Source organism: Osmerus mordax, chromosome 23 (assembly GCF_038355195.1).
Source record: "Osmerus mordax isolate fOsmMor3 chromosome 23, fOsmMor3.pri, whole genome shotgun sequence".
Taxonomy (NCBI): domain Eukaryota; kingdom Metazoa; phylum Chordata; class Actinopteri; order Osmeriformes; family Osmeridae; genus Osmerus; species Osmerus mordax.
In genome coordinates this window covers 3,614,002-3,641,110 of record NC_090072.1, presented here as the reverse complement: position 1 = coordinate 3,641,110, position 27,109 = coordinate 3,614,002, and the positions used below count along the sequence as shown (strand labels likewise).

The following is a 27,109-nucleotide window of genomic DNA, read 5'->3' as shown; positions in this document are numbered from 1 at the left end:
CAGAAGAATCAGCAACTAAGGAAGTACAGAAGAATAAACGGCAAACAGGGATCTTCTGTGTGTAGCGACAGGTGGGGTTAGGGTGCAGGATGCCCAGCAGGGGGAGACACACGTACACAACACACATCCCTATCATCACCAGCAGCTAGACAAACCTACATACAGACACACAGAAAATACCTTTCACAACTACACAGATCCATTACCTGCGACCGTGAAGGTTATTCATGTGTCATTTGCTTCACACTAAAGAATTGGCCCATTTATTTTAGTACATGGGGTCAGTTGTCATAAGTTAAATCCAAAAGATAAGACAATGTTTGCCAATACTGTTTGACTCTCTGGTTCCGGTACAGCCTGAATTTGCTCATTGAACCCAGGTGGGTTGTATGTCAAACTGCAAGTTCAACCAAAGAGACATGAGAAATATGTATCAAACAATGAAAAGTCCTTTATTGCCATCATCAGTACACAAGACCAGACATATACCTGACAGTAGTGAGGAGTGCTTCAACAGACCTTCTTAGACACGCGCACACACACACACACAAAACAGTCATACAACAGAAGTGATACAGATACATAAAGGGGCATACAGTGCCATCACACACACACACGTGATGTATACAGGTAAGACAAGTACTCACAACCACGAGACAGTGTTCCAGCGCTCTCTCCTTCCCATGCAAGCATGCACAACTGAACCCAGGTACCAACTCTCACCATCTCTTGCTCTTCCAGACACACACACCAAAACAAAAACACATTTGAGCAGAACAGGGGCAGTAGCACAATTCATAAGTGATTCTAAATTTGACCACTCGAGAGTCTGGGTTCTGCAGGAGTCATTTACTTGGTTTTCTGTGTGATAAATATCAGCCTGGCCGTTTCCTCCCCCAATACAGAGTGGCGTACGATGGGTGGTCTGTTTGGTGAGTGTTGAAAGTCAGATACAACACTGGCTCTCTTTAAGGAGGGCCTAGGACATTCATGGTCTAAGTTAGCAGCAGTTGTGGTGTGGGAGACAAACGATCCAAAATGTCAGATGACAGGTTGATCTCTTCCATGCAGGGTTAAAACGGCAAAATAACCATGCATGTTAGAAAAAGAAAACTCACAAAAACAAAGACTGCAAACTCACATGACGGAAAAGCAAAATCGAAGTTCAAAAAGTTCATTTCCAACACGGTTGATTTCACTTCCATTTTTTTTTATTTCGTATTTTTCTATGGTGTGGAAAGAACAACAACAAAAAAAAGAAAGAATTGAGAGCGGTAACCTAGACAACAGTAACAGTCTCTCCTGCTCCCTGACCCCCCCCCCCCCCACTTGCGCGTGGTTCCCCCCCCCCCCCCCTTCCTCATCACTACTCCAAGAACCCGCCGGTCGACCACACAGTGACCCCGGGGGCAACCGTGCTGTAGGCCAGTAACCGCTACCCGCCCTGTCCACAAGTGTCTGCCCGGTGTACTCGTGTCTCGAGTGTGTACATCCGTGTGTGTGTGTGTCTCTCCTGTCCTGTGCTGCGCCCACAGTCTGGTCTCCTCTAAGACGACCCCCCCGTCCCCGGTCACAGTGTGCTCAGGTTCCACCCCCTCCTCGGCTCCTGCAGTGGTTCACCCGAATGCTGGCTAGTGAGGTTAGAAGCTGGAGACCTCTACCCCCGCAACCTGAAGGTCCTGGAGAAACAGCCACCGGGCAGATCTCTATGTGAATCTGTCATTCATATCCCACAATTCATATGTCAGATTCACGTTCACAATCTGTCAGTTGTGTCTGTAAGGCTCTGTGAGTGACATCACTGTAGAGAGACTGGTGGGGGGGGGTAGCCAATCAGGAGTGACCTTGTGACCTCTGGGCTAAGCCACGATTCGGTTGCTCCACTCACTACAGGTTCACTACTCAACTGTGCACACATACATACAATACCTACACACACACATACACACACACACACCTCCCCAACGCTGTCCAATTCACTCTGAGGACAAGCGCCTTGAATTTCATGTTTGGCACCAGATTTGTCATTTTCTGGCCAGTCACTCTCCCTTAAAACTACTCGCCTTCCTGCAACAGTCCAGCACTCGTCCTCTCCTCCATCTGCCTCTACTGGTCTGTTCTCTCTTTAGGAATAAAAAGAAAAGACAGAACACCCATCCTCCATCTCTCCCTTCTCACTCGTGAAACAAACGGAAAAACAACAAAAAAAAAAAAAAAAAAACTCAGAAGTTTTTTTTTTTTACATTTTTTTTTTTTTTTTCAAATTCAAGGCACAATGTCTATCAATTATCACCCATCCTCCTGTCTGTCTGTATGTCTGCCTGTCTGCCTGTCTTCACTCTGAGGTTCAGGACCTGAAGACTCCTGGCCACCTCACCGCGACGATGCTAGCTCCCTCATTCCTACATCAGCCGCATTTGCTGCCCTCCACAGGCTGTAACACTGTTCAGAGATTCGTCTGTTCGACCTGGACGATGACCTCAAGTTCAAAAACCAGTGAACAAACAAAAAAAAGAAAATGAAATAAAACAGATCGAATAGAACGAACCGTTCAAGGAAAAAAAAAGAAAAAAAAAAAAAAAAGAGAAAGAAATTAAGCCTTGTCCTGTTTCTCGTTGTGACAGTATTTCTTTTAAAATCAAGTCGTATCCACCAGCTCCTTTTTGGCAAGCTAGTCTTTTCTTTTTTACGTTTTTTTTAAATTTTAAATAAGCACTAAGCACTGATAGATAGGATACATACACCGTTAACGTGTGTTTTAAGTAGATGCTTGTCATTTTTTTGTACTTTCCCCCCCACTCTCGTAAGTATGAATTTCAGGTATTTTGTCAGGTATTTTTCACTCATCCTGTTTTAAAGGTTTTTAAGTTAATGCAAGCAGGGACAGAGTTTGCCATGAAGTCTTGCTCTAGACATGGTGGTGGGTCGTTAGGGGGCGTGTCCAGACGCTCTACGAGACGCCGTTGACCAGGGTCAGGGTCTCGCTGGGCGTGGCCATGCCGTTGCTAGGGGAACGCTTGGCGGGCGTGCGCTCCTCCCTCTTGGTGCTGCTGCCGTTTTCCTGAGAGGGACAGACGACGATTAGACGTCCTGCGTGAAGGAGTGTGTGCGTGTGTGAACGTGTGCGTGTGCGTACCTTGGGCTCGGGTGCAGCGGGTGTGTCCTTCTGGGGCAGGTTCTGTCGGCTCTGTGACTCTGCCCTGGAGATGTAGTCTGCCACGGTCACTGCAGAACACACACCATCACTCTGGACACTCAGGATAGCATAAGTCCACTTGGACAGAACGGACGACTGGCTGAGCAGAGCGCGGGAGGCTGTGGGGGTGTGTGTGTGTGTGTGTAACAGGACAGAGGGAGGGGAGTGAGGATGGGGGGGCTCACCGCTCTCGGCTGGCTGTCTGTCGCGGCTGGCCGAGCCGCCCTCGGGGCGGTTGCCGCGGTTACGGCGGCGGCGGCTCCTGTTGCGGCGCTGTGGGCGTCCCTCTTCGTCTGGTGGAGAGAGATGGAGGGAAGGGGGTGAGGGAGACAAAAGGTGGATGTGATATAACCACTCAGGCGCACCTTTTGGCCTTTAATAAATAACATATGTTCTGAATACCTTAAAATACCACTGATATTTAAAGATGGAAGTGCGCTAAAAAACACATCTACAAGCCAAAGACACCGCCCAAGACGGCACCAGTAAGGAGGACATCCATAACGGCCACCTGTCTTTCTTACCAAGCCCGTTCTCGTTGGGGCCGGCCTGGCCGTCCGACTCGTTGGCGGCAGCGTCCATCACACTGGGCTCCTGGTCGTTACGGCGACGGCGTGAGCGTCTCCGGCGGTCGCCGGGAACCCCGCCCTCGCTGGCGTCCGTGTCTCCGGCTAGCTCGCCCTCCCCCTCCAGCAGGGAGAAGGGGTTACTGTCGGGATCTTTCAAGACTGGGGAGAGGGGGGACAGGAGGAGAGAGGGAAGGGGGTAGAGAGGGTGAGGGAGACACAAGACATGCCATTTAGACCCCTGTATTCAGAGTTGCGAGATTTGAACTAAGAAGGTGCCGGAGTCAGAGTGCTTAACTGTGCCAGCCTGCTGTGCTACAGGGAGTCAGAGAGCTACAGGGAGTCAGAGAGCTACAGGGAGTCAGAGAGCTACAGGGAGTCAGAGAGCTACAGGGAGTCAGAGAGCTACAGGGAGAGGGAGAGCTACAGGGAGAGGGAGAGCTACAGGGAGAGGGAGAGCTACAGGGAGAGAGAGCTACAGGGAGAGGGAGAGCTACAGGGAAAGAGAGCTACAGGGAGAGAGAGCTACAGGGAGAGAGAGCTACAGGGAGAGAGAGCTCTACCTGAGCTGATGGAGTTGGTAGGCCTAGAGCTGGGGCCTCCTCGGCCACGCCCCGTGTTGGTGCCCCGCCCCCTGCCACCACGGCGGGAGCCCCTGTCGTCCCCTCCCACGCCGCGGGGACGTTGGTCGCGCTCCGACACCTCTTCTGACTCTGAGGCGTTGGACAGCTCAGAGTTGGTGCCTGAGAGGAGCGGGAGAGAGACGCACGAAGGGTCAGGGAACAGGCCGCGGAAGAAGACCACAGGATGGGAGTTGTAGTTCTTTCCTCACCGTATCCGGAGTACTGGGAGTTGGAGGGCCTGCGGCCCCGGCCACGGCCCCCGTAGGTGCGGGACGTGTGGAGGGAGTTGCTGCTCTCGTCCGTCAGGTAGCCCTTCTCCCGGTCGCCGCCCGGGCCCCCGGTGCGAGCGGGCGCGGCGCGGTAGCCCACGCCGATCTGACGCAGCTGCTCGTCTATCTGGAGGCGCTCCAGGCGGAGCTGCTCCACTTCCTGCCGGAGAGAAGAAGAGGTATGTTGTTGACATGCCATTTTGTGACGTGTACCCCTTTAAGAAGCCCTTATTAGTCAAACCTTGTGGCAATCTTTGTGGCAAACACACACACACAAATTCCACTTTCAAGAGCCAAAATTATTATCCCGGAATGGCAGCGTCTTTCTTTTTCAGTCAAGAGCCTTGGGGGGGAGGAGGGGCGTCGAAGGACCGGGCCAAACTGCCCTGCCAGCATGCAGGGGGGGGAGGAGGAGGGCTGAGCTAGGTGAGGAGGATGGTAGTGTGTGTGTGGGGGCTGGAGGAGGCTGTCACTTCAGAATGTGCCAGCTGCCCTCATCAACAACAGCTGAGTCTGGTGGGAGGTGCTCCACTGGGGTGGGGGGGGGGGGGGGTTATTTCTGGAGGCCCAGAGTCCAGATATCCTGTAATCTACACTCCTGCCCCGCCCCCCTCCTCACCCACAGCCTCCCCTAGTTCCCAATCCTAGACCCTAGCTGAAACAGAGAGAGAGGGGAGGGGGGGGGGGTCTATTTATAAAAGCACATGGGGTACAGGGCAAAATGAGGTGCTCTCAGCAACTTTTCCAACATGTAGTGGGGGGGGGAGAGAGGGGAGGCTGGTCACTCCACGCACGGGAACGCCCCCACATGGCTCCCTCTACTACCCTCTTGTGACCGCGACAGTCTATAGAGGAAGGTTGACTCACGTGGGTTAGTGAGTGGTTCGTGCCCTCTCTATCGCTGAACAAGAGCCGTTCCACCATTAACTCAACTACAGGCCACAGCAATGACAAGAGGCCCCCTTAACACACACCTCGTGGCCCTTCATGATGTAGACATCTAACCCACACATGCCTACCAAGAGAGACTCAGTGAGGCAGCGTTGGAGAGACTGTGCGAGTGAGAGTGAGGAGTGTGTGTGTGTGTGTGTGTGAGTGAGTAAGTGGAGGGAGTGATGGACAGTGTGAGTGTGTGTGTGTGTGTGTGTGAGTGAGTGAGTAAGTGGAGAGGGAGTGATGGACAGTGTGAGTGAGTGTGTGTGTGTGTGTGTGTGTGTGAGTGAGTGAGTAAGTGGAGAGGGAGTGATGGACAGTGTGAGTGTGTGTGTGAGGGACAGCGTGGGCTCACCTGTAGGTAGGCCACGTGGTACTCCAGGAGGGCCTGGGCATTGCTGATGTTCTCCTTGGTTCCCACAAACACAAAGGGGACCATGCCCTGAGGAGGAGGAGGAAGAGGAGGAGGAAGAGGAGATGGACTGTTAATTAAGGTACCAATGCACATAAGGTACCATAGGATAAGGCCATTTTATGGACAGGGAACCCAAAACAATTTCAGTTGAAATAAAAAGAGATGACAAACCAGACATGGAAATGGTATACAGGGAAAGCACACATCCATAGAAAAGCGCTGGCATGCCACGACACTGAAAATGTCTGCCAACAGAGACTGCCTCTAAAACACACTGAAAACAACCAGACAGCTGCACAGGCCACTGCCGACCCGGCGCCTGCCCTGGAGAGAGGCAGGCCCCAGTGGCCCTGGAGAGAGGCAGGCCCCAGTGGCCCTGGAGAGAGGCAGGCCCCAGTGGCCCTGGAGTCTGGCCCTGGAGTGGTCTGGACACACAAAAGGCGGCTGAAAGCTAGGCAGCAGAATGGAACACCACAGGACGTGTACACCCTGGTGCAGGGCGGTAGCAGGGGTAAGACTTGTGAGGAGGTGGGAGAGGTGGAGGAAGGGAGGGAGGGTGGGGGGGGTTTGAGTGGCCGAGCGCTCCATTCACCTCTTTGTTGCCAGCGGCAGTGTGGTCTCTGCCTGCCCCCTGCCTGCCTACCTCCTCCCGGGGAAGCTTTTTGTCGTTGTCCCCTTCGATGCGCACCCGCACCACGCCAGACTTGTCCACGATCTCCTGGATCACCTTGCCGTTCTTGCCGATGACCTTGCCTGAGGGACATACGGATCAGGGAGAGGGGGGAGATCAGGGGGTATGAGGGAGAGAGAGATCAGGGGAGAGGCAGAGAGAGAGATCAGGGTGTAAGAGGGAGAGAGAGATCAAGGTGTATGAGGGAGAGAGAGATCAGGGTGTATAAGGGAGAGAGAGATCAAGGTGTATGAGGGAGAGAGAGATCAGGGGAGAGGCAGAGAGAAAGATCAGGGGGTGTGGGGTGGGTGTGGGGGAGACAGAGAGAGGGAGGAATGAGGTGATGAGTGAGAGGCCTCGGTGTTGCCTGCCTCCAACTTGGGGGAAGTGTAGAAGCAGCGGGGAAAGGCCCATCAAACTGTCTGTGCAGGCAGGAACACTAGTGTTTCCTGGACAGACAGGAAGTGAGAGGCTGTACTCACCTACGAGGTTCCTGGGGACCTGGAAGAAGTCTTCTTTGAACTCCAGGTAGACCCTGGCCTGCTTCACTGCTTCTGGTGTCTGGAGCACAGGACACACACACCCATTGGTCCAGTCAGGAATTATGAACAGAAAACGCAAAGTTGATAAGGAGGTTTATGGACTTCTGGTGTATTTCTCTCACTCGCAGAATCACTCACACACACACACACACTCACTACACAAATTCCCTACACACACACACACCTCTCCGTAGATTCTGAAGGTGCAGCTCTCCTCCTCCAGCTCGATGGCAGTGACGCCGGACACCTTGCGTGCCTGCTGGATGTTGGCGCCGTGTGAGCCGATGGCCAGCCCCATCAGGTCCTCCCGCACGCGCACCTCCTCCTGGTAGGCCGACGCCAGCTGCTTACTGGTCTGGGAGAGAGAGGGCGCACGGAGAGGTGACCAAGACTGTGTGTGTGTGTGTGTGTCATTGAAGCTAGCTGTGTAATTGTAGTACTTTTTCTTTTGTCATTTAGCAGACACTTATCCAGAGCGACTTACAGTAAGTACAGGGACATTCTCCCCGAGGCAAGTAGGGTGAAGTGCCTTGCCCAAGGACACAACGTAATATTGCACAGCCGGGAATCGAACCAGCAACCTTCGGATTACTAGCCCAATTCCCTAACCACTCAGCCACCTGACTCCCTAGCGACTCTCAATATCTACCTACGACAGCAACAGACTTGAGGAGTGGACATGAGAAGGGCTACACGTGTGGGCTGAACAGTGTGTGTGTGTGTGTGTGTGTGCCTACCTCCAGATGCTTGGTGGCCTCCTCGTTGCGGGACATGAGCATGAGCTTGGTGCGGATGCTCCGGAAGTGCATGTCGCTCAGAAGGGCGGCGCGCTTGACGCTGGTCTCGTTCGTCGACTGGATGGAGCAGACGGGGGGACGGGGGGGGAGAGGGGTGAGACAAGCAGCATCGACACCCTGACCGGGGGTGAGGCCGTGCCGGTGACCTGCATACTGACCAGCACGATGAGCTCGTGGGAGTCGGCGCTGTAGAAGATGCAGTTGGCTCCGATGGCTTTCCTGAACTCTTTGTGGATGTTGTCGTTGGCGCAGCTGTTGGCGACAATTCCCAGGATGGGGGGGGGGGGGTCAGGGCTTGTTGTTTTTGAGGGCTTCTTCACAACAACAACAACACCACAAGCTTTGGCTGCTGAGGAACGCTGACGTGACATAAAGCTCGACAGAGAGACAGCACTTCTAACTACTTTTGACTCTGCACCGCCCTTAAAACCCTTTTAACAAAAAGGTGCCACTTGGAAAAACCCGCATGCCAATAGTGTTCCATTAGGCCCAGCTCCACGGCGGTGCACTGCACCAGAGCGAGAGGCCAGGAGGTGGAGGGAGGGAGGGAGGAGGCGCTCACATGTCTTGGAGGTCCTCGGGGATGGCGATGGGGACTTTGTGGAAGGAGGTCCGGGAGGAGGGGCTGTTGGGGTTGACGGGCCGGATGCGCTCCGACGTGACGATCTCGTTGTATGTGGCGTCGCACGCGGCGTACTCGATCACGTAGAACTGGGGGGGGGGACCAGAGACAGGCGCTCTCAGAGAGGAGGAACGGGACTCACGGAAACAGACTTGCTCTGTCCATTACTGGGTTTAAACACCCAGTTACAGTTTGTATTCAATAGATTTGAATACATGTTCTAAGATTGTTTTATTATTATTATTATTATTATTATTAACCATTTAGGAGAAACCATAAAAATGGCTTAAACCAACTTGAGTGCATGGAAAAGGTGTTGAAACAACTACTAGACAGCAACTGCTTTAGTAGTTTGGTTCAAACAAGGGGAACACCAGGCAAGTTAAACGAGACTGAAATGCTGCATTGACTCCACACACAGGGAGTGTGGAGTCACCATCTGCCACTCTGGAGACTCATGGGCCCCAAAGTTGATCAGAAAATGACACCTTGCTTAATAATTCATTAAAAAAAAACGTTTCATTCGTTTGATAAATGAGGCAATTCTCCTTTCCCCTCAGAAAGAGAGAGAAGTAGGAGGGTTTGAACACCACACACACACCATGCTCCAGAATTTAAAGCCATCGGTTAACACTCAACATTCCAGCAGGCTCTTATCACTGATCCAAAATCAGCTCCAGCAAAACAGAGAACCTGCTGCTATCACCGCCTACCACCCCACTGACCCAGTCTTTAACATGGTCACACACACACACACACACACACACACACACACACACAGAGTGTTTCATGTTACGGTGTTGCTCATCCCACCATGTGCTACCTAACATGCATAACAGCCCCTGAGTCGGGTTGATCCTACAGGGGACAGGGAGGGTGAGACTGTGTGTGTGTGCGTCTGTGACTAGCAAGTGTGTTTCTGTGTGAGCGTGTGTGTCTGACTAGTGAGTGTGTGTTTCTGTGTGAGTGAAGATGTGTGTGGCTGTGTGTGAGACTGAGTGAGGGTAAGTGCAAAAAATCCATCACAACTTTCTCAAGGAAGAAATAACTCATTGGAAGCCACCAAATGAATCTCACCACACATGGATGAATTCAATCTTTAAAAACCTTTTGGGAAGGAAAAAAAATCCTAGCTAATATGGGGTTCTCTTAAGACATCATTTCTCATTTTCAATGAGATTTCTCATCTCATTTTCACCATTTCTCTTGGTGGTGAATCCCCCCCACCATTATCAAACACACACCCCTCCCCTCTAAGTGAGTGGCCCCCATGCCGGCCCCCCGGCGTGATCCCGGCCCCTGACTCACCAGTCCCTGACTCACCTCTCCCTTCATCATTCGGACCCGGGCCAGCCACCAGCCACACGGCTCCTGCTCATTGGCCCGCGAGTACACCTGGAGGAGGAGGGAGAGGGGGGAGAGCTTAGTGGGGTGCATAGTGATGCCACGCTGAGAGAGAAAGACGCGTCCTGTCAGGGGTGTGGACACGGAAACCGGGGGCAACCACAGACAGGAGGACAGACGGGACAGGAAGTCAAACCAGACACTGGAGAACAAAGAAGAAGACCACCCCTGGACTGTCGAGGCTGCTTGGCCATCGTCCACGTCTCCCAGCCAGGGAGAGACACGCCAGCTCTCCCCCCATCAGGGGTCTACAGCCTGGGAGAGTGGACCAGGTTGAGGGGACGGGACTGACTGGAGGGTGATGCTGTGACGTAGCCCGCAGTCTAGAGGCGGTGGCCCGATACTGGGGCTCTAGTGAAGGCTGGGAATCCATTCTAATCATGTGCCTAAATTGGGACGGCTGGTAATCTGTCGCTCTCTCCCTCTCTCTCTCTCTCTCTCTCCCTCCCCCTCTCTCTCTCTCCCCCCCTCTCTCTCTCTCCCCCTCTCTCTCTCCCCCTCTCTCTCTCCCCCTCTCGGTGGAGGTGAGGTGCGCAACACGCTGGGTAATCTCCGGCAGGACAGGGGCTCGTGGGGAATCTCCAACTATGAATGGGAGTATGCGTGTGTGTATGAATGTGTGTGTGTGTGTGTCCGACAGGTGGGTGGAGGACATGGTGGGTTAGGGGTGGGGTCCTTCCTACCTCCACCTCCTCTCCCTCGCCGATGTCCTTGTGGTAGTCTGCTGGGGGAGGTAGACGAACGTCACTGAAGGGCAGCTGTCTCTCTGGCTGCCAGCTATAGGGGAGAGAGACACAGACACAGAGTGAGAGAGAGACACACACAGAGTGAGTAAGAGGTGTAAAAGGGAGAGGAAACACAAACCAACACACCTGTCAGTCAGCTCCCAGTCAACAGACTGTCAGATACATCTCCCCCCCCCCCACCACCACCACCCACCCAACAACTGCGGACACTGCTCACACACCAACACCACTTGACGTTCTATATAGGCCTACTAATGTATTGCTTTAGGGGATGTACACTACCATAACCAAGCATTTGGGCAAAGCAGCCCTCATCATACAACAACATGTGTGCTACGGTACTGCACAACCAGAGACTCCATAACTACCTCTGTGGGAGAGGGGTGGGTGCAGCCCAGGCGAGGCAGGGGCTACTGTCCTACCCCCTCATGCCTGCATACCACTGGGGACTATTTTTAGGGACAGACCCCCTGATCCGACAGGCGGGGTGATAAGAGGAGAGGGGGCTGGTAGGGGACAGAGGAGAGGGGGCTGGTAGGGGACAGAGGAGAGGGGGCTGGTAGGGGACAGAGGAGAGGGGGCTGGTAGGGGACAGAGGAGAGGGGGCTGGTAGGGGACAGAGGAGAGGGGGCTGGTAGGGGACAGAGGAGAGGAGGCTGGTAGGGGACAGAGGAGAGGGGGCTGGTAGGGGACAGAGGAGAGGGGGCAGTAAATAAACAACTCGGGTAGTTTTTGGGGTAGAGGCCAGTGATTGTGAGAAGGGAAACCACCTACTTGTTTTCAAATACTATTGTGAGGGAGTCTTCATGGACATCCTTGATGAAGCCCTGAAAAACAGAGAAAAAACAAACCAACAAACATTAAGATCAACGTCCGTTTTTTTTAATCCCCTATGAAACATCAGGCGGCCCAGCCGAGCGACTGTGTGATGAACACAGTTGGGCACACACAGACACAAGACCAGTGGAGGAGCTTCTTAAGGGGGAGGGCTCGTCTAGCACGTCAGCCTGACACCTCTCTCTGACTGCAAGCTGCGAGGGGGAGAGAGAGAGCTTCGCCGGTCCTTTCGACAACACACACACAAACAGTGTGTTCAATAAAATGTGAGTTAGTAGTGTGTCATCTGGGTGTGACTCGATGAAGAGTATGAGAGAAGTGTGTGCGTGTGTGCACGCGTAGGCTGCAAACCCACATGTACACATTCTACAAACTTGCGTACCGCCCTTCGGTTCGTAACGCAGGCAGCATGTGACTACCGGTGGCCACAGTAGACAGCCATCTATAGTGAGGACATGACACTATCCATGATCAACTGCCAAGTGAAAAAGAGAGAGGAAAAATAGATCTATATCTGTTGCTCGTCCATCACTGCCCTCCACAAATCTGTCCTCGTGCCCAGTGGCTTTTACATGGGGAGGGGGTGCCTCGGTGACACTACCTTATATGGGACCGAGGGGGGTCTCTCGAGAGGGAGAGCCAGGCGTGCGGAGATGGGGAGAAGGATTTCACATTTCACCTGCTGGAAGGGGGAGGGGGGGCGTCCGTTCCCCAGAGAGTTGGCTAAGGTTTCAGGAGCACGAGTGATGAGTGTGAAAGCTGGACAGCTCCTAGCACACGAGGCCCAACCCAGGCCCCTCAGATCGGAGCTCTTTCAGACAACCCTCAAAAGTCTGACTTGTAACAGCTCTACTGGACTTCTGGAACTCCCTGGAGCTGACCAGAGATTCAGATTTGAGGGGGGGGGGGAAGCAACTGCCACTGTATCTGACAAGACAAGCTACAGAGGCTTCCTTGTGGCACAGCCCTTCCAGCTATTTATTAGCCAGTGAGGTAAAAGCACAAACGTACTATGCTCGATTTCTGGCTAAGAAACGATGAGGGCAAAATATCAGTTATCAAACAGTCGACCTCTCCCCAGACGAGGGGGCAGGTATCACGTTCAGGAAGTACTCTGGGATCAAAGGTCAGGCAAGCCCCCCCCCCCTATTTGGAGTGACTGTGGTCACAAGACCTGTCAGGGTGGGGGGGGGGGTGACCGGAGAGTCTCCGGTGGCCTCGTGGTGATTTGATGACCCTCGTCCTCGCCCATGTGCTGGCCCACATGTCCCTCTCCTCTTAGGCTGGAGAAGGAGCTCTGGAGTGGGCATGATGGGGTTCAGGAGTGCCCTAGGACTGAAGGACCAGCCCCGGGGAAACCCGAGGGGTCGTCACGTGGATGCTGACGGGCCGCACGCAGAAGCTGTCAGATGCAAGAGCACTCGAAGAGTGTCACTGTTATTTTCTATGACTCTTAAAACAGATGGCCAAAAACGTTGGTACAACATATCCAATTTAGCACATACACACACACTGTTCATCCTAAATAGAACCTGACCCAACTGACCTAAATTGTCTACTTCTAGAAAGCCCCTTTAAAATCAAGAGACTGCCGAGTTAGCCTTTGTTAGGCTGGTAGCTTGCGGTGTAGATGGGTAACGTAAATGAAGAGGTAGATGAACAGCGTGAAGTGGAAAATGTCTCTTCACGCCAGCCTGAGAGTCCAACTGTCACCTAGTAAAACTGAGAAACAGGTGAGGCAGAGCACGAGGAGTAAATATAGGCCAGAGAGTCTCGACGCCGCGCTCTGCCCCACCAGGGGAGCAAGCAGCAAGATGGAGGACAGGGAGAGAATGAGGAGAGAGAGAGGGAGGGAGAAAAGAAGAAGAGAGATGACACAGGAGATAAGACAACAAATAATCAGTAAAAAGACGAAAATCTAAAACAGGAGAAGTTGAGGGGATGGGAAGGAAGGAGAGGAGGAGGGGGGGGGGGGGGTAACGGGACAGGACGAGGAGAAGGACAGCGGGCAGTGTTGAGTGTTTGGTGTTCAGATTAGCAGCAACTGTTCCTGTCACACCTGCTTTGGGTGCTCAGCCCTGGGCTTGGTGCAGCCGAGCCATTTGATGTGTCATTAGGCCATATGACTTAAGCACAAGAGGCAACATGCTAGGTAGGCTGTTCCACCAAAATCGGATCCACAGCAACTAGCTCATGGAACTAGACTATGACTGGAAGGGAAAATGAGTGATCAAATAGTATGATCGAGTGTGTTATGTAGTACATTTACATTACATTTACATTTAGTCATTTAGCAGACGCTCTTATCCAGAGCGACTTACAGTAAGTACAGGGACATTCCCCCGAGGCAAGTAGGGTGAAGTGCCTTGCCCAAGGACACAACGTCAGTTGGCATGACCAGGAATCGAACTGGCAACCTTCGGATTACTAGCCCGATTCCCTAACCGCTCAGCCACCTGACTCCCCTTAGTAGATGTTTCTAATACATTGCTGTGGAACAATTGTGTACAACAAAGATGGTCCCAATACCATGTGAATGGGCATTTAAGTAAACAGGCAGTTTTGATAGACATGGCATTCGAGCTAGAGAGCAACAGGGGGAAAGGCTGAATAGGTAGCTACCCATTTCTGGAGAAAAACCGCTAGGCACATTTTTCAGCAACTACTTTTCTAGAGCCTGGCATAACGTTTAAGGGCTGTCTTAAGGTACTGACACATTATGTACATAATTGTTTTGTGAAAGTGCTCGGCAACATACTTATCCTTTTCTTGCCTTCTCCTTGTACAAACTTTAGCTAGCTAGACAGGAGACTTAACGAAAATAAATGTGTGTTGCTAGCTAGCGCGCAGGCTAATATTAAAGTATCCAACCCAGTGCAAGGAGTGTCCGGAGACATTGTCATCCAGTTACAAACTATCAAGTTAACTCGCCCAAGAAGGTATCAAACAGTGCAATAAGAAAGCTTGTTACACACAACTAATGAACTGTTTTGAATAAACATGTGAGCTTTGTCGAAGCCTGATGTGCTAACAAGAAGCTACGCTATCCATACGACGTTATCATTTGTCTAGCCAGGCCTCCTAAAATGATGCGACTCTAGAAATTCTGGTTAGCTACCTAGCTTACGTCGTTAGCTAGCTAGCTGACTGGCCTAGCTTAGATGACTATCTTGCTAGCTACAGAACAAAACAGTTTGTCCTTCCACCAGTTTGTCTAACACTTGCAGACCAATTTCTCCTTGCACTAAGATTTGCTTGTCTAAATGTTTACCTTGTAAAAGGCCCCATTCGAGCCGCGAACTTCCACCGCCAGCCCGTCCATAGTCGTCGGTAGATCCCCACGACTATGCTTATCTGAAGCCGCTAAGACTCCGTGTGCGTCCGGTACCACCCCCAGCTTCGCTGGCCCGTCGCCGCTCTCCGGCCGCTTGTGGATTTCCAGTGTTTCGGGTGGTGGGAGAGGGGCAATGGTGAAGGTGTTGGGAGTTGGATGTTGATACCAACGGGTAACGTTGAAACGAAGATCCGACCCCCAGCAGTCTACTTCAAAACGTTGGCTGGCTACTTAATTAGCCTCACTAGCTTGATGTCTCGCTCAAGCAAGGTACTGCGCTTAGGAGCAACACGGGGCTGTCAAGTTGATGTCGCTTCAAGAGCAAATTTCACGCTGGTAAGCTAGCAAGCTAACGTTATGATGCTATGACGAGGAGGGAGGATGTCGTTAGCAAATAGCCGGCTAACCTATCTCGCTTATTAGCCAGCTAAGACCACATTGATTCCGTGCAAGTATTCTAGAGTAAGCCAATACAGACGTCGCGGTGAAGTATTAGAAGAAAGTCGTCGCCGGGGATCCTTTTTTCTTTTTTGTGTTGTAATTTGCTGCGAAGTCCCTCTCCCGAACAAACGTTTGTGGTGCACTATTGCCCGGCAACTCCTTAACTCCAACTGCCCGTCCCCACAAACGCACGCCGACAGAGTGAATGAGAATGGGACTGAATGACCTCGAAAACCCCACCCCTCACTCAACAAAACCCACCCAAAGGCCTATATCAGCCATATCATTGGTTAATACACTCGTCTGTCAACCAATGTTATCCTTTATTGGTTTGGTAATTAAAGGCTGGTCCATGTATTGTCCAGGGATAGATCCGCATATATTGGTGATACTGTCTGTCAGTTAAGTGGTTGCCCAAATTAAGGGATTCAATTCAGATCATGAATGACCACCTTTTAGAATGCCAAGCCCAGTGTGAAACGGATTACTAATAACAATCTGAAGTTCACAGAGACACACAACATGTTTGCATTATTTTTTTTTTTTTCTTTACCTATATTTTGTCATATAAATTGGTTTGTTCTTTAAGCCTATTTTTTTTTCATTACATCTTGTGATAATCAGCCAACCATGCAAACGCTTCACAAACAGGGGCTGGCTGATGTCAGTGTGAGTGATAGTTGAGCAGCAGTCTTAAAGAGAGCAAACAGTGGTCAGGAAGTGACAGCACAGAGGCACTCTCACGAATATGGGCCGACATAAGCAACTTTTCTTAGCTCTTCATTTGCCCAAAATATAGCACAATATGTGTTCAGCATTTTGTAAAAATATGTATTTACATTTTTGTGTCCACTGCAGTTGCATTAAATTGATGGCGCATCCTTTTTTCTCCAGCAGGTGACAGCGTCTAGCGGTTCATTGTATTGATGGTTCATCCTTTCCTTTTTTTTTTTTTTTTTTTTACAGCACGCTAGGGGGCTAAACGTGGATGTATGTTTGGAAGAAGAGTTACACCGCTGCTCAAAAATTTCATAATGCAAAAAAAAAAGAAAAAACACTTCATGCGGGCGTGGGGTCAGTATAGGTCCCCCAGATACATTTCTGTTTAAATCACACTTCTGCATATTTTGTGTAGGCTATGCAGTATTTCTTAGCCGATACTTTTACATATGTAAGTTCATACAGTTCATACATTTTATTATCTGAGCAGAACCTCTCTAGTGCTATCTATAACGGGTGTAGGACCTACATATACATGTTATGATTTTTTTTAATTTTATAATAAGTTACCAATCAAATGTTTAATTGATATCATAAGCCACTTCCCATCGCACTTTCTAGACAAAACTGCAAGACCTATGTTGGATATTATAATTACAGTTTCTTAAGTTGTTTTTAGTCTGTAATGTCACACTTTGCTAAACCAGCACCCGTACTTAATTTTGTGTTAGAAGTGTGGTTTATGCCACTTCCTTCCATGTAAATTGAGCTATAGGCAACGTTGGTTGTACAAGCTTGACATTTCCTCATCAGTTTTTCATGCAAAGGGTTCATTAACGCTTCTCTGTTGGCAAGCTGATTGTGCCCGTGATGCCTGTGGCGACAGTTCTGAACTTGACTTGCGCCACTGTCAAGAGCTGAATCGATAGGCTACAACCTACGAATACTGCAGGCATTTATAACAGTTGAAAAGACCCAGGTATTTTTTTTTAAATGAATTTATATTTGTGATAATTTATAGGCTAATTTAAAACTGTAAACTTACATTTTATATTTAAACTAGGCGTAATTTATGCTATTTATTTATATAATCTATGTTTAAAACTAGGTTATAGTGGTCATTGGATGTGTAGGCTATGACTTTGAAACCATGTAGTTCCGTTACTGATGACACAGCATGAAACTATTAACTAGAATTGATTGTCGCACGGAAACCAAGCCACATTTGTAGGTAATGGCTGGCTTACATTTAAACATAAATAAACCCCTTTGTCCAAATTCTTCTGCCTTTTTTGTCTATTGCAGCATTCAAATTAGTCACGCTTCGATTATTATATATATTTTCATGCCACCTATGTGCATTTGCACAGATTCTGCAAAATGTGCCTCGAGTAGCTTATGTGTCGATAATGATCCTGGAGGAGATGTCTGGAGGAGGAGCGGCGCATTAGAGCAGAGGTGTTCTTCCTTCTAAACATATCCAATTTATCAGCGATTGTAATTATTTCGAAAACCACAATTCGAATAAAGGTCATCAATCAGTCAACAAATAACCAGTTTATTTATAGAGCAATCATGTAAATCGCAAGGGTTTCCATTGCGTAGCCTACATGTTCAGGATATAGAGGGTAATTCAAGTCTATTTTATTACCTTGGTTCAGCACAGGAATCTTTTAACGCCTAGGCCGCTGATAGGAGGCTATTATTCATGTAAGACCGGACTCATCACGCCATAGTCCCCCTCTGAGACAAAACGTATTCAATCAGTGATATCAACATGACAAGTTGTAATAGAATGTTTGGCTACATGATCTTTCCATGTTGGTCTGAGAAACTTGTATTTAATTATAGCTACTGATGATCATCTCAGACCATTTTACTTCAAGTGTAGGCCATACTTGTTCGGCAGAGAGCCTATTTTGAGAGGGAACACTTCCTGCATTAAATACAGTAGGCTACATCATGACAGTTTGTGACACTTATCACACAAGTTGTAATTATCACAGCAAGCCCTTAGCTGCTACCATGGTGTCTTAGCGGTTCCTTGCTTACACCCAATGTCTCTCAGATTTGTACTTCATAAAAGAATGCAAGTCCTGCTTGTTATGAAAATAGATTAGGATAACATTGGCCTTGTGATTAAAAATGAAATAAGTCCCTCAGTGCATGTTTAATTAAAACAGGCCACAAGTAAATGTATGAATATGTCCTTAATAGTTTCTCGGGATCTCTCCACTCTTTGCAGGCTCAGATTCATTCCAAGACCGGACTGTGTCAGAAAATCATCAGCAAAGTTTCAGCAACCTTCCCAAAATGTCCAACTCCAACTTGTATTGCCCTATGATGCAGTATATGCTAAACTTCACAACCAATAGTACAAAAGGCCCGGCCATAGTGTCCCTCCACGGCCTGATCTCCACCCTGGGCATCCTGGAGAACGTCCTGATCCTGGGAGTGATCGGCCTGCGTGTGCGCCGCACAGTCATCAGCGTTTGGATCCTCAACCTGGCAGCCTCCGACCTCCTGGCCACCGCCTCCCTGCCTTTCTTCACCTTCTTCATGGCCCAGGGTGATAGCTGGATCCTGGGCACCACCTTCTGCCAAATACATTCCTCCATCTTCTTCCTCAACATGTTTGCTAGTGGTCTGCTGCTGGCGGCCATTTCCCTCGACCGCTGTCTGGTGGTGATAAAGCCAATCTGGGCCCAGAACCACAGGGACATCAAGCTGGTTGGCAGAGTGTGTGGACTTATCTGGGCCCTGTCTATCATCTGCACCATCCCCTTCTATGTCTTCCGTGATACTTTCAAACTGCGCTCTGAACGAATCCTGTGTTACTATAATTACGCCAAATTTCTACCCGAGGGGGAAGTTGATCTTCCAGGGTTGTGCTGGGCGCGGCACGGGGCCCTAGCTGTGGTCAAATTCATCGTAGCTTTCCTACTTCCCCTGGTGTGCATCGTCAGCAGCTACGTGATGGTGCACTACAGGGTGAAACAGAGAGGCCACCGATGCTCCTTCAGATTTGTGCGCCTGGTCGTGGCGGTGGTGGTGAGCTTCGTGGCCTGCTGGGCGCCGTACCACATCCTCAGCATCCTGGAGGCGTCGGCGGCCCGCGGATCACGCATACACATCGCCACGGCCACGACCCTGCCCTATGCCGCCAGCTTCTCCTTCCTCAACTGCGTGCTCAATCCCGTCCTCTACGTGTTCAGCTGCCCCAACCTGTGCAGCAAAATCCGCGAGTCCTTCAGCGCGGTTCTGGAGAACGTGCTGGCCGAGGACATAGGGGAGATGTCAAGACGACGCAGCACAATGCGGTCCTCCGTTAGCACCTCAGAGATACTGTTGAGACAGAAGAGCACCATCACCCCTCCCCTTGACCAGAAATAGGTCAATGGAGGAAGGGAGGAGGATCAATAGAGAAACAACCATCCTGCTGAGGAAGAGGAGAGGAGAAGGTGGTTCTGAGGAGCAGGTGGTTCTGAGGAGCAGGAGGTTCTGAGGAGAAGGTGGTTCTGAGGAGAAGGTCGTTCTGAGGGGCAGGTGGTTCTGAGGAGAAGGTGGTTATGAGGAGCAGGAGGTTCTGAGGAGAAGGTGGTTCTGAGGAGAAGGTGGTTCTGAGGAGAAGGAGGTTCTGATGAGAAGGTGGTTCTGTGGAGAAGGTGGTTCTGTGGAGAAGGCAGTTTGCTGAGATGGACTGAAAGGTTGTGAAGTTTAAGGCCATACAGCCATGTAAGAAAAGCCTTGTCCAAGAAATACCATCATTAACAGGCCGTTGTTGGATTTTCTCATTTGAATTTGTGTTATAAACAGTGCTATGTTACCTCTTTTTTTATGTACTTTGTAATGTTGTACCAGCTTTTAGATAATGGGGCAATTGGTTGCTTTTGGCATCAATTTTAAACTGAAAAACAGGCTTAACAATGAAATTGCATGTAAATTGTATTGCATGATCTCAGCAGTTGTGCTGTTGAAATTGTGAGAAAAACATTTCTGTCTGGGAATGAAACTAACCACAAACGTTTTTCTTATAAGCAAAAAAGTGAACTGAAAAATGTATTTTGGACAGCTGTGGATTGTGTACTGTGCATTTCTTTGAATGACAGAAGTTGCAAAACTGTGACGATGATGAAAATGTATAATGCAATATGTATCAATACATTTATTTTTGTTGTAAAATGCTTTATATGCTTTTAAATGTCAAAGCTAATGCAAATTATTAAATGGAAAATAAAACTTGAAAAAACGCCATATTATACGTAATCCTTCCCTTCACATGACTCAGCTTCAGTACATCTTTGCAAGGGTGCCACAGGATATAACTGTAGAGTGTTCATATATTGTGTTTGATCTCCATCAATGTTCACAAAGTCTTCTGGCTGCAAAACAAGTTGTATCGTGTATGTTCACATTCAGAATATTCTCCCCCTAAGACTGCCATTGCAGATCCCAGCCAGCAAAATGTCTCCCATGGGGGGGCACAATTGCTACATTTCTTTCTCAAAACCCATTGTTCCTCGGTCAAGCTGGAAAAGTGAGTCAGTTCCTCGAACTGAGGTCCCCCCCCCCCTTCCCCCTTTGAGAGCAGCTGAATGCATCCACAGAGAACAGCAAACACAATGGCCAGACTCATTCTCTCAAAGACCAGGGAACAAGGCCAGCACAGTAAGTCTAGTCCCCTCGGGTCTGTTTAACCTAAACGCTGATACTCTGGTCATGGTGACCTCTGGCGCTGAGAGGCACCTCCTTGGACGCTCTGTGCCGACGTCCCAGGCAGGGTAGAGACCTGCGTAGCTCGAGCCGGGCATCGTGGCACAGGAAGATGTAAAACAGGGGGTCTAGAAGGGTATTGAGGCTGGTCAGGCCATAGCACAGCCGGTAGGTCAGGAAAATGGACCGTTCCAGTTGGCAGGGTTTCTCGGTCAGGAGCAGGGACACAAACCTGTATCCCCCTACAAGGTGGTATGGTCCAAATATCACGATGAAGTTAATGGTGATGAGGATGAGGATGCCCACGATCTTGTTGCGTTCGTGGTCCGAGACGGAGGGCGAGCGTTGTAGGGTCACACGGATTCGGGCGGAAGTGTAGCTGCAAGGGATGGCAGCAATAAAAGAAATGTTATGAATCAGTTCTTAAAGACGCAATATGATTATCCGGCAACATTCATATATGGAAATACAAAACAGCATGGCTGTATTAAACATGTATTGAAAACCATGCCTACTGGGAGTCAGGTGGCTAAGCGGTTAGGGAATCGGGCTAGTAATCTGAAGGTTGCCAGTTCGATTCCCAGCCGTGCAAAATTACGTTGTGTCCTTGGGCAAGGCACTTCACCCTACTTGCCTCGGGGGAATGTCCCTGTACTTACTGTAAGTCACTCTGGATAAGAGCGTCTGCTAAATGACTAAATGTAAATGTAAATGTACTCACTCACCCCAGTATTCCACAAGGCAGAAGGAACCCGAGAACCACGGTGGCGATCTTGAAGTGGACGTACCTGGGGGTGATAGGGTACTGCTCCAGACACAGCTTTCTCTTGGCATCAAACACCGTGTTCAGGAGCCCAATCAGACAGAACAGGAAGGTTAGTGTCCAGACCACCACCCCCGAGGCTGCCGCCACCCTCACCGTCCGCACGCCACGACTGCTCAGGGGATGGACGATGGCCAGGCAGCGGTCGAGCGCGATGAGGCACAGGAAAACCACGCTGGCGTACACGTTCACGTAGAATATGTAGCCCACGAACTCGCAGGCGGGCTGGCCGTAGGGCCAGCTGTGGCCCCCCTGCAGGTAGAGGATCCAGAGAGGCAGGGTGAGCAGCTGGAGGAGGTCGGAGAGCAAGAGGTTGAGGATGTAGACCAGCTGGCAGCCACCCCCGCCAGAGCGGCCCAGTTGGTAGAGCCCCCAGAGAGAGAGCAGGTTGGACGGCAGACCCAGTGAAAATGCAAAGCTGTAGATGTAGGTGAGACCATTAGTATCAGTGTCCAGGGGGAGGTTGCAGCTGTAGTTTTGGGACATTGTCTCTAACGCAGGAGGGGAACCCTCAAAAACTGCAGAGAGAACACAAGGAGTAGCACCATAGATATCTCAAATGAGATTAGTCCACAGGTGTGTCCACTGTTTGATGCACATGTGAAGACTCTGGGTCAAGATGAGTTCCACACAGGTGTAAGAATGCTCTCCTGCTTGAGATCTAAAAACTACATGTCAGCAACACGTCACTGTCGGCTACATGACCATCAAAGATAACCGAGAGCTCAAACATAATTCTAAAGACAACGTTCCATGACCTAGAAGGTCAACAGGTGCATGTCACAAAATGTCCGATTCACTTAAAGTACGAAACAAAACAACGACTTTTCAATTGTGAACCTGAAATTGTTAGAAGTCTTAAACATCCATACTCAGCTTCCATGAAAAGAATGTCGGTCCTTCCAGACAGCTCCGTTCCATCCACGTCTGGGTGACCTGTGCACAGTGTCCGCACTGAAGGGTACACGGCTCCTTCACTCGGCCTTGTCTATTTCGTAACTATTTCCTCTGCAGGAAACCCACTTTTTCAACTTTAAAGGCAACATCCTGGAGCAGGAGAACGCCTTTCTTTTCCAGAACAAAAACACTCCACTACCTCCCTTTACCTCTCTCACTTTTTTTTTTTATCTCTACAGTCTATGAGCACAGAACTAGATGACTGAGAAATATATTTGGTGAAGGGAACTGGAAAGGAGAACTAGGAACTAGATTGTATTGCACTTGAGCATGTGTCAATTAAAAACGTTCACTTCCGTTCCCAGCAAACATTGGATGAGATGCACGCAATCTGCGTATGTTTATTCAAGTCAGAATTATGTCAGAATTATGTGTAATTGTTGTGGCAAAATTGTATCAGAAACTAATTTAGCTTTTGCATTTTCCATTAACAGAAACAAACATGTGTGAGTGTACTTTGCTGCATGGGTGTTTGTGTGTGTGTGTGTGTGTGTGCGTATCCTTGTGCGGGCCAGAGATAACACACACCACAGTGATCATGATTGGTTTAGCAGTGTGTGCAGTGCAGGAAGAGATAATTCTGAGATCACTGAAACAAAAAAAGCCAATTATGTATCACTCAAACATTCTTAGAAATGTATGAGTGTTTATCAACCTTAAACAAGAAACGTACACTCATAGCAGATTGCGGAGTGCTAGATGTAGGTATAGTTTACCGTATGTAAACACTGAGTAAGCTACCCTCAGTGAACTTTCAAGCATTCAAGCAGAGGAAAAAAGTCTTCAGCACATTTCAGATTGTTTGGAGAGATTAGGTGTGTTAAGACAATGATGCCGGGTTGTATTTTTACCACATGATTTCAGAGAGAGGAGGGTCTAATCATTCTCATCTCGTTTCTTTTCTTTGAAATGTCACCAGATGACTGATGAGGATTTATAGGTGTGGAACTATAAATCTTTTGTTTTTGGAAGGATAATGTTTTAATGGAAACCAAATGTTAACATTGAATTGAGTATTTTAAATACTGTTTGTTACATTTTATACTCATTATAAAATGAATAAAAAATAAAATCCAACTATTATATTTCACTCGAACTATTTATGTTATATGTAGACAGGAATTCAAGTGTACACATGACCTAAACTAAAACAAACATACATCCTATCGCTAGATCAAAATATTTCATCTAAATTTATGTCAATCCAGCTTGGTCTTGTTGTTCCTGGAGCATTTGTAGCAGCAGAGCAGTCTGCAGACTGAGAGGGCTGCCCAGAGGGAGGCCCCGCTGAGGGCCAGGAACAACACTGCCACATCCAGGCTGTGGTAAGAGAACCAGGCCAGGCTGGAGGCCTGTGAGCGGAGGTGGGCCGCTCCCTTGTTCCTCATCACGTACTCGATCCAGAAGGTGGCGCTGGCGAGCGGGGACACGGGCGCGTCGCGGTGCAGGCGGGAGAGCCTCTGCATGCTGCGGCGGTAGGAGGGGTTCTCCAGCACGTCTCCGAGGGCCACCAGGAAGTCCTCGGAGGTCAGGCTGGCGACCTCCAGCACCCTCGCCGCCCCTCGCACCTGCAGGCGCAGCAGGTTGTCAAACTGGTCAAAGAGGAGAGGCAGACCCAGGATTGGCACCCCGTGGTAGATGGCCTCATACAGGCCGTTGGTGCCTCCATGGGCCACGAAGACCTGGGTTTTGGGGTGTCCGAGGAGGTCGTTCTGGGGGAGCCAGTCCAGGAGCAGTGTGTTGTTGCCCAGAGAGGTGGGCCTCTGGCCCAGGTACCTCCACACCACCCTCTGGGGAAGCTGGGCGAAGGCTGTGGCGATGGCCTCCGTTATCTCCATGGGCAGGGCCGACACGAGTGTGCCCAGAGACATGACCACCACACCGGCCTCGCCGGAGCCCTGCACGAAGCCCTCCAGCTCCGCGGAGAGAGGCTGCGGCGGGCCACACTGAAACCCCCCCACGTACACCACGTTAGGCATGGTGGGCCGCGGGAACTCCAAGACAAAGTCTACCCTCATCAGCCAGACATCGGCCGAGCGCTGCATGGAAAGCAGGTCGGCCCCGGGGGGGAAGTGATGTCGGAGCAGGCGGGCGTACAGGGGAAGGATGACCAGGCGCTCTTGGAGCAGGCCGGCCACGTGGCGGAGCGCGTTCTCCGTCCTCTGCAGGAAGTCCATCCTGTCGGAGAACAGGGAGTTGTACATGGGGACGTAGGACGGGGGGGTGGGGGCCACGGCCATGTGGGCCTCTCCGGCGTTGAGCCAGCGGACGTTGTAGACCATGGGCAAGCCCAGGTAGTGGGCCAGCAGGACACCCGAAGGGAAGGCGGGGTCGGTCAGCACCAGGTCGAACCCTGACGCCCTGAGTCTGGAGGTCAGGAGGTAGTCCTCCAAGATGGCGGAGATCATCTGCAGGGCCGTGCCGTGGAACATGACCAACATGGCCGCCACATCCCTCTGCTGCTCTAGGAAGCGCCGAACTGGGGTCATCCGGCGCAGGTCCAGCGAGCGCCGCATCAAGACCGTGTAGAAATCGGGCCCGACGTGCCCGCCGCCCCCGCCCACACTCTCGTCTGCGTCCTGAGGGGCGATCGTGACGGAACTGTAGAGAGGGGAGTTCTGGGGGATGTACCAGCTCTTGGCGGAACGCACCACGGTGAGGTTGTGACCCCTGGAGTGGAGCTCTCGTAGGATCACCTCCATGTTGACCCAGTGACTGCCGTCCTCCGGGACCACCAGCACCCTGCCGCCGCGACAACCCACGCCCAGGAGGAGGAGCCAGAGGAGGAAGAGATGGACCTTGGACAGCGCTGCTTGACGTGCGGCCATGTTTTTTTTCTGGGGAATAAACAAGAAAATACCATCAGGCAAAACGTACTTTCTCTCACGGATACTGTATATATTTAGAAAAGCATACGATATCAATTGTTTGATTTTCTGTATGCATTTTTTAAGTTAGCATACAAAATGTTTGAGGGGGGACGAGATAACATTAAATGGACATTGAGTTTTGTGTGTGGATTCATTGTCCTTAATCTGCTGAGCAAAACTCCCAATCTCACCATTTCAGCCTATGCATCTGGCAGATGGCCAGATGCCTGGGGGATTACGCAATCACAAACCATAAAGGGCTGTTATGTAGGAAGGGAGGGGCTCATTTTTGGACATCCAACTTGTTTTTGGAAACTGATCCCATGGTATATGAACTGTAATCATGGGGCGTTGTTGTAGATTCACTCTATAATGGCTTCTCACCAAAAAGGAACATGACTTTTCACCAAACACATTCAGCAGTGTGGGCTGTTATTGAAATGTCCGAATCCTTAAACGGAATACCGAGGTTACCACGCGACAACATTGCAAATTGTAAACCTGCAGTGCATGACTGACTAATTATTTTACTCCAAGGCCAAGTGAGCAATTTGCCACCTAGACAGGATGTGGTAGATGTCGGGCAGATAAAAAAGCCTCTTTAACTTCCTGTTTTCTTCTCTCACACAGAACGTCCTCTGAGTTCCCAACGCAGTGAGGTCCGCCCTTCAATGATCTCAGCAGGCTGGATCCCCTGACAGCACCGGTCAGTGGAGCAGGACTGACCAGTACCATGTTGCCATGGTGACCTTCTGTCACAGGTGACAAGTTACATGGGCCGACTTGACCTGGGAGGTTTGCCGTACACTGTTTTACAACACTCGACAGCACCATTGATGTAACTCAGCACAACAAGCACATGGCTCTCAAATAAAATAAAATCAAATGTATTTGTATAGCCCTTTTTACACGCAAGCATGTCACAGAGGGCTTCACATACGCCCATAGAACTGCCCCTCAACCAACCTAAACCCTCAAGGAAGACAAGGAAAAACAGAGAAAAAATTGAAGAAACCTTGGGAGGAGCAATTCAGAGAGGGATCCCCTCCTCCAGAGACGGTTGGTGAGAGAGAGGAGCAGAACACAGGCTAAACATAGTCATACAGTGTCAATGGGTTTTGAAACACCACAGCTTCGACACAGGGCTGATCCTGAGCCGTGTGCATTGACCAGCTTCTCCTGCCCATCACTCACACTGCGAACTTCTCAGACAACAGCGAAATCTCAAGATATTCTGCGGGTTGAGCCACTCGACTGCTATGCCCTGTCCTCCCTCCATCAGGCGGAACCGTGAACATCCACACATCGTTCAGAAAGGCAGTAACATAAAAAACAATCAACTCCACACAATCAACTCACTGTGACCAGTTGCACATAGGGCAGTCAGTCCCTGTCTGTGTGCGGCTGGGCTGTTTCCTTGCGGAAGATACTGGAAGACCTGGTGTGGAAGGTGGCGTGCTGCACTGGGTGGATAGAGGAGGACGTTCTGGGTTACTGGTGGAGAACGGTTTTGTTGTCCATCTGACCTCAATCCCTGTTTTTTGGGGACACGTTTTGGAACACTCAAGCTGTTTCAGTTCAAGACACAGAACACATTGTTCTCCCAAGGTGGAACTTCAGAATACTGACTC

At 50.1% G+C, this 27,109-nt stretch overlaps 3 protein-coding genes across 7 annotated transcripts; 1 reads left to right on the top strand and 2 right to left on the bottom strand.

The window, feature by feature from the left end:
• Positions 1-1,357: 1,357 nt before the first annotated feature.
• fxr2 (FMR1 autosomal homolog 2) lies at positions 1,358-15,573 on the bottom strand. Of its 4 annotated transcripts, none has more exons than XM_067261309.1 (17): positions 14,892-15,573; positions 11,558-11,610; positions 10,721-10,814; positions 9,942-10,028; positions 8,574-8,722; positions 8,170-8,263; positions 7,952-8,068; positions 7,399-7,569; positions 7,155-7,233; positions 6,595-6,755; positions 5,943-6,029; positions 4,595-4,814; positions 4,326-4,505; positions 3,721-3,924; positions 3,382-3,489; positions 3,137-3,225; positions 1,358-3,061 (listed from the first exon to the last, which is right to left on the bottom strand). In XM_067261309.1, the coding sequence occupies exons 1-17, from the start codon at positions 14,940-14,942 to the stop codon at positions 2,951-2,953; spliced, it is 2,055 nt and encodes a 684-aa protein (XP_067117410.1). In that variant the 5' UTR covers positions 14,943-15,573; the 3' UTR covers positions 1,358-2,950. The 4 variants fall into 4 exon arrangements, with proteins under 4 accessions (XP_067117410.1, XP_067117412.1, XP_067117411.1 ...); XM_067261311.1 differs by having other exon boundaries at positions 6,646-6,755; XM_067261310.1 differs by having other exon boundaries at positions 9,957-10,028.
• A 1,395-nt stretch (positions 15,574-16,968) lies between these two features.
• LOC136967441 (prostaglandin D2 receptor 2-like) lies at positions 16,969-19,753 on the top strand. The gene is made up of 3 exons (XM_067261219.1): positions 16,969-17,094; positions 18,361-19,661; positions 19,699-19,753. The coding sequence occupies exon 2, from the start codon at positions 18,429-18,431 to the stop codon at positions 19,506-19,508; it is 1,080 nt and encodes a 359-aa protein (XP_067117320.1). The 5' UTR covers positions 16,969-17,094; positions 18,361-18,428; the 3' UTR covers positions 19,509-19,661; positions 19,699-19,753.
• A 648-nt stretch (positions 19,754-20,401) lies between these two features.
• Positions 20,402-25,325, bottom strand: ugt5g1 (UDP glucuronosyltransferase 5 family, polypeptide G1). 2 transcript variants are annotated; one of them, XM_067261218.1, is made up of 2 exons: positions 23,922-25,325; positions 20,402-21,137 (listed from the first exon to the last, which is right to left on the bottom strand). In XM_067261218.1, exons 1-2 carry the CDS (start codon positions 25,308-25,310, stop codon positions 20,814-20,816), a joined length of 1,713 nt encoding a protein of 570 aa, XP_067117319.1. In that variant the 5' UTR covers positions 25,311-25,325; the 3' UTR covers positions 20,402-20,813. The 2 variants fall into 2 exon arrangements, with proteins under 2 accessions (XP_067117319.1, XP_067117318.1); XM_067261217.1 differs by lacking the exon at positions 20,402-21,137 and adding an exon at positions 22,064-22,205 and having other exon boundaries at positions 23,916-25,310.
• Between the last annotated feature and the right edge of the window lie 1,784 nt (positions 25,326-27,109).

What these genes read in the sequence shown, in the direction of transcription:
- fxr2 (XM_067261309.1), bottom strand. Translation starts at nt 14,942, where the DNA reads ATGGACGGGCTGGCGGTGGAAGTTCGCGGCTCGAATGGGGCCTTTTAC. An exon ending in GAGAGGTGAGTCAGGGACTG is followed by an intron (nt 8,723 to 9,941) that starts GTGAGTCAGGGG and finishes CCCCCCCCCCAG; the next exon opens with TTCTACGTGATCGAGTACGC. An exon ending in CCCACGAGCTCATCGTGCTG is followed by an intron (nt 8,069 to 8,169) that starts GTCAGTATGCAG and finishes TGCTCCATCCAG; the next exon opens with TCGACGAACGAGACCAGCGT.
- LOC136967441 (XM_067261219.1), top strand. Translation starts at nt 18,429, where the DNA reads ATGTCCAACTCCAACTTGTATTGCCCTATGATGCAGTATATGCTAAAC.
- ugt5g1 (XM_067261218.1), bottom strand. Translation starts at nt 25,310, where the DNA reads ATGGAGGTGATCCTACGAGAGCTCCACTCCAGGGGTCACAACCTCACC. An exon ending in TCTCTTACCACAGCCTGGAT is followed by an intron (nt 21,138 to 23,921) that starts GTGGCAGTGTTG and finishes GAACGCAACAAG; the next exon opens with ATCGTGGGCATCCTCATCCT.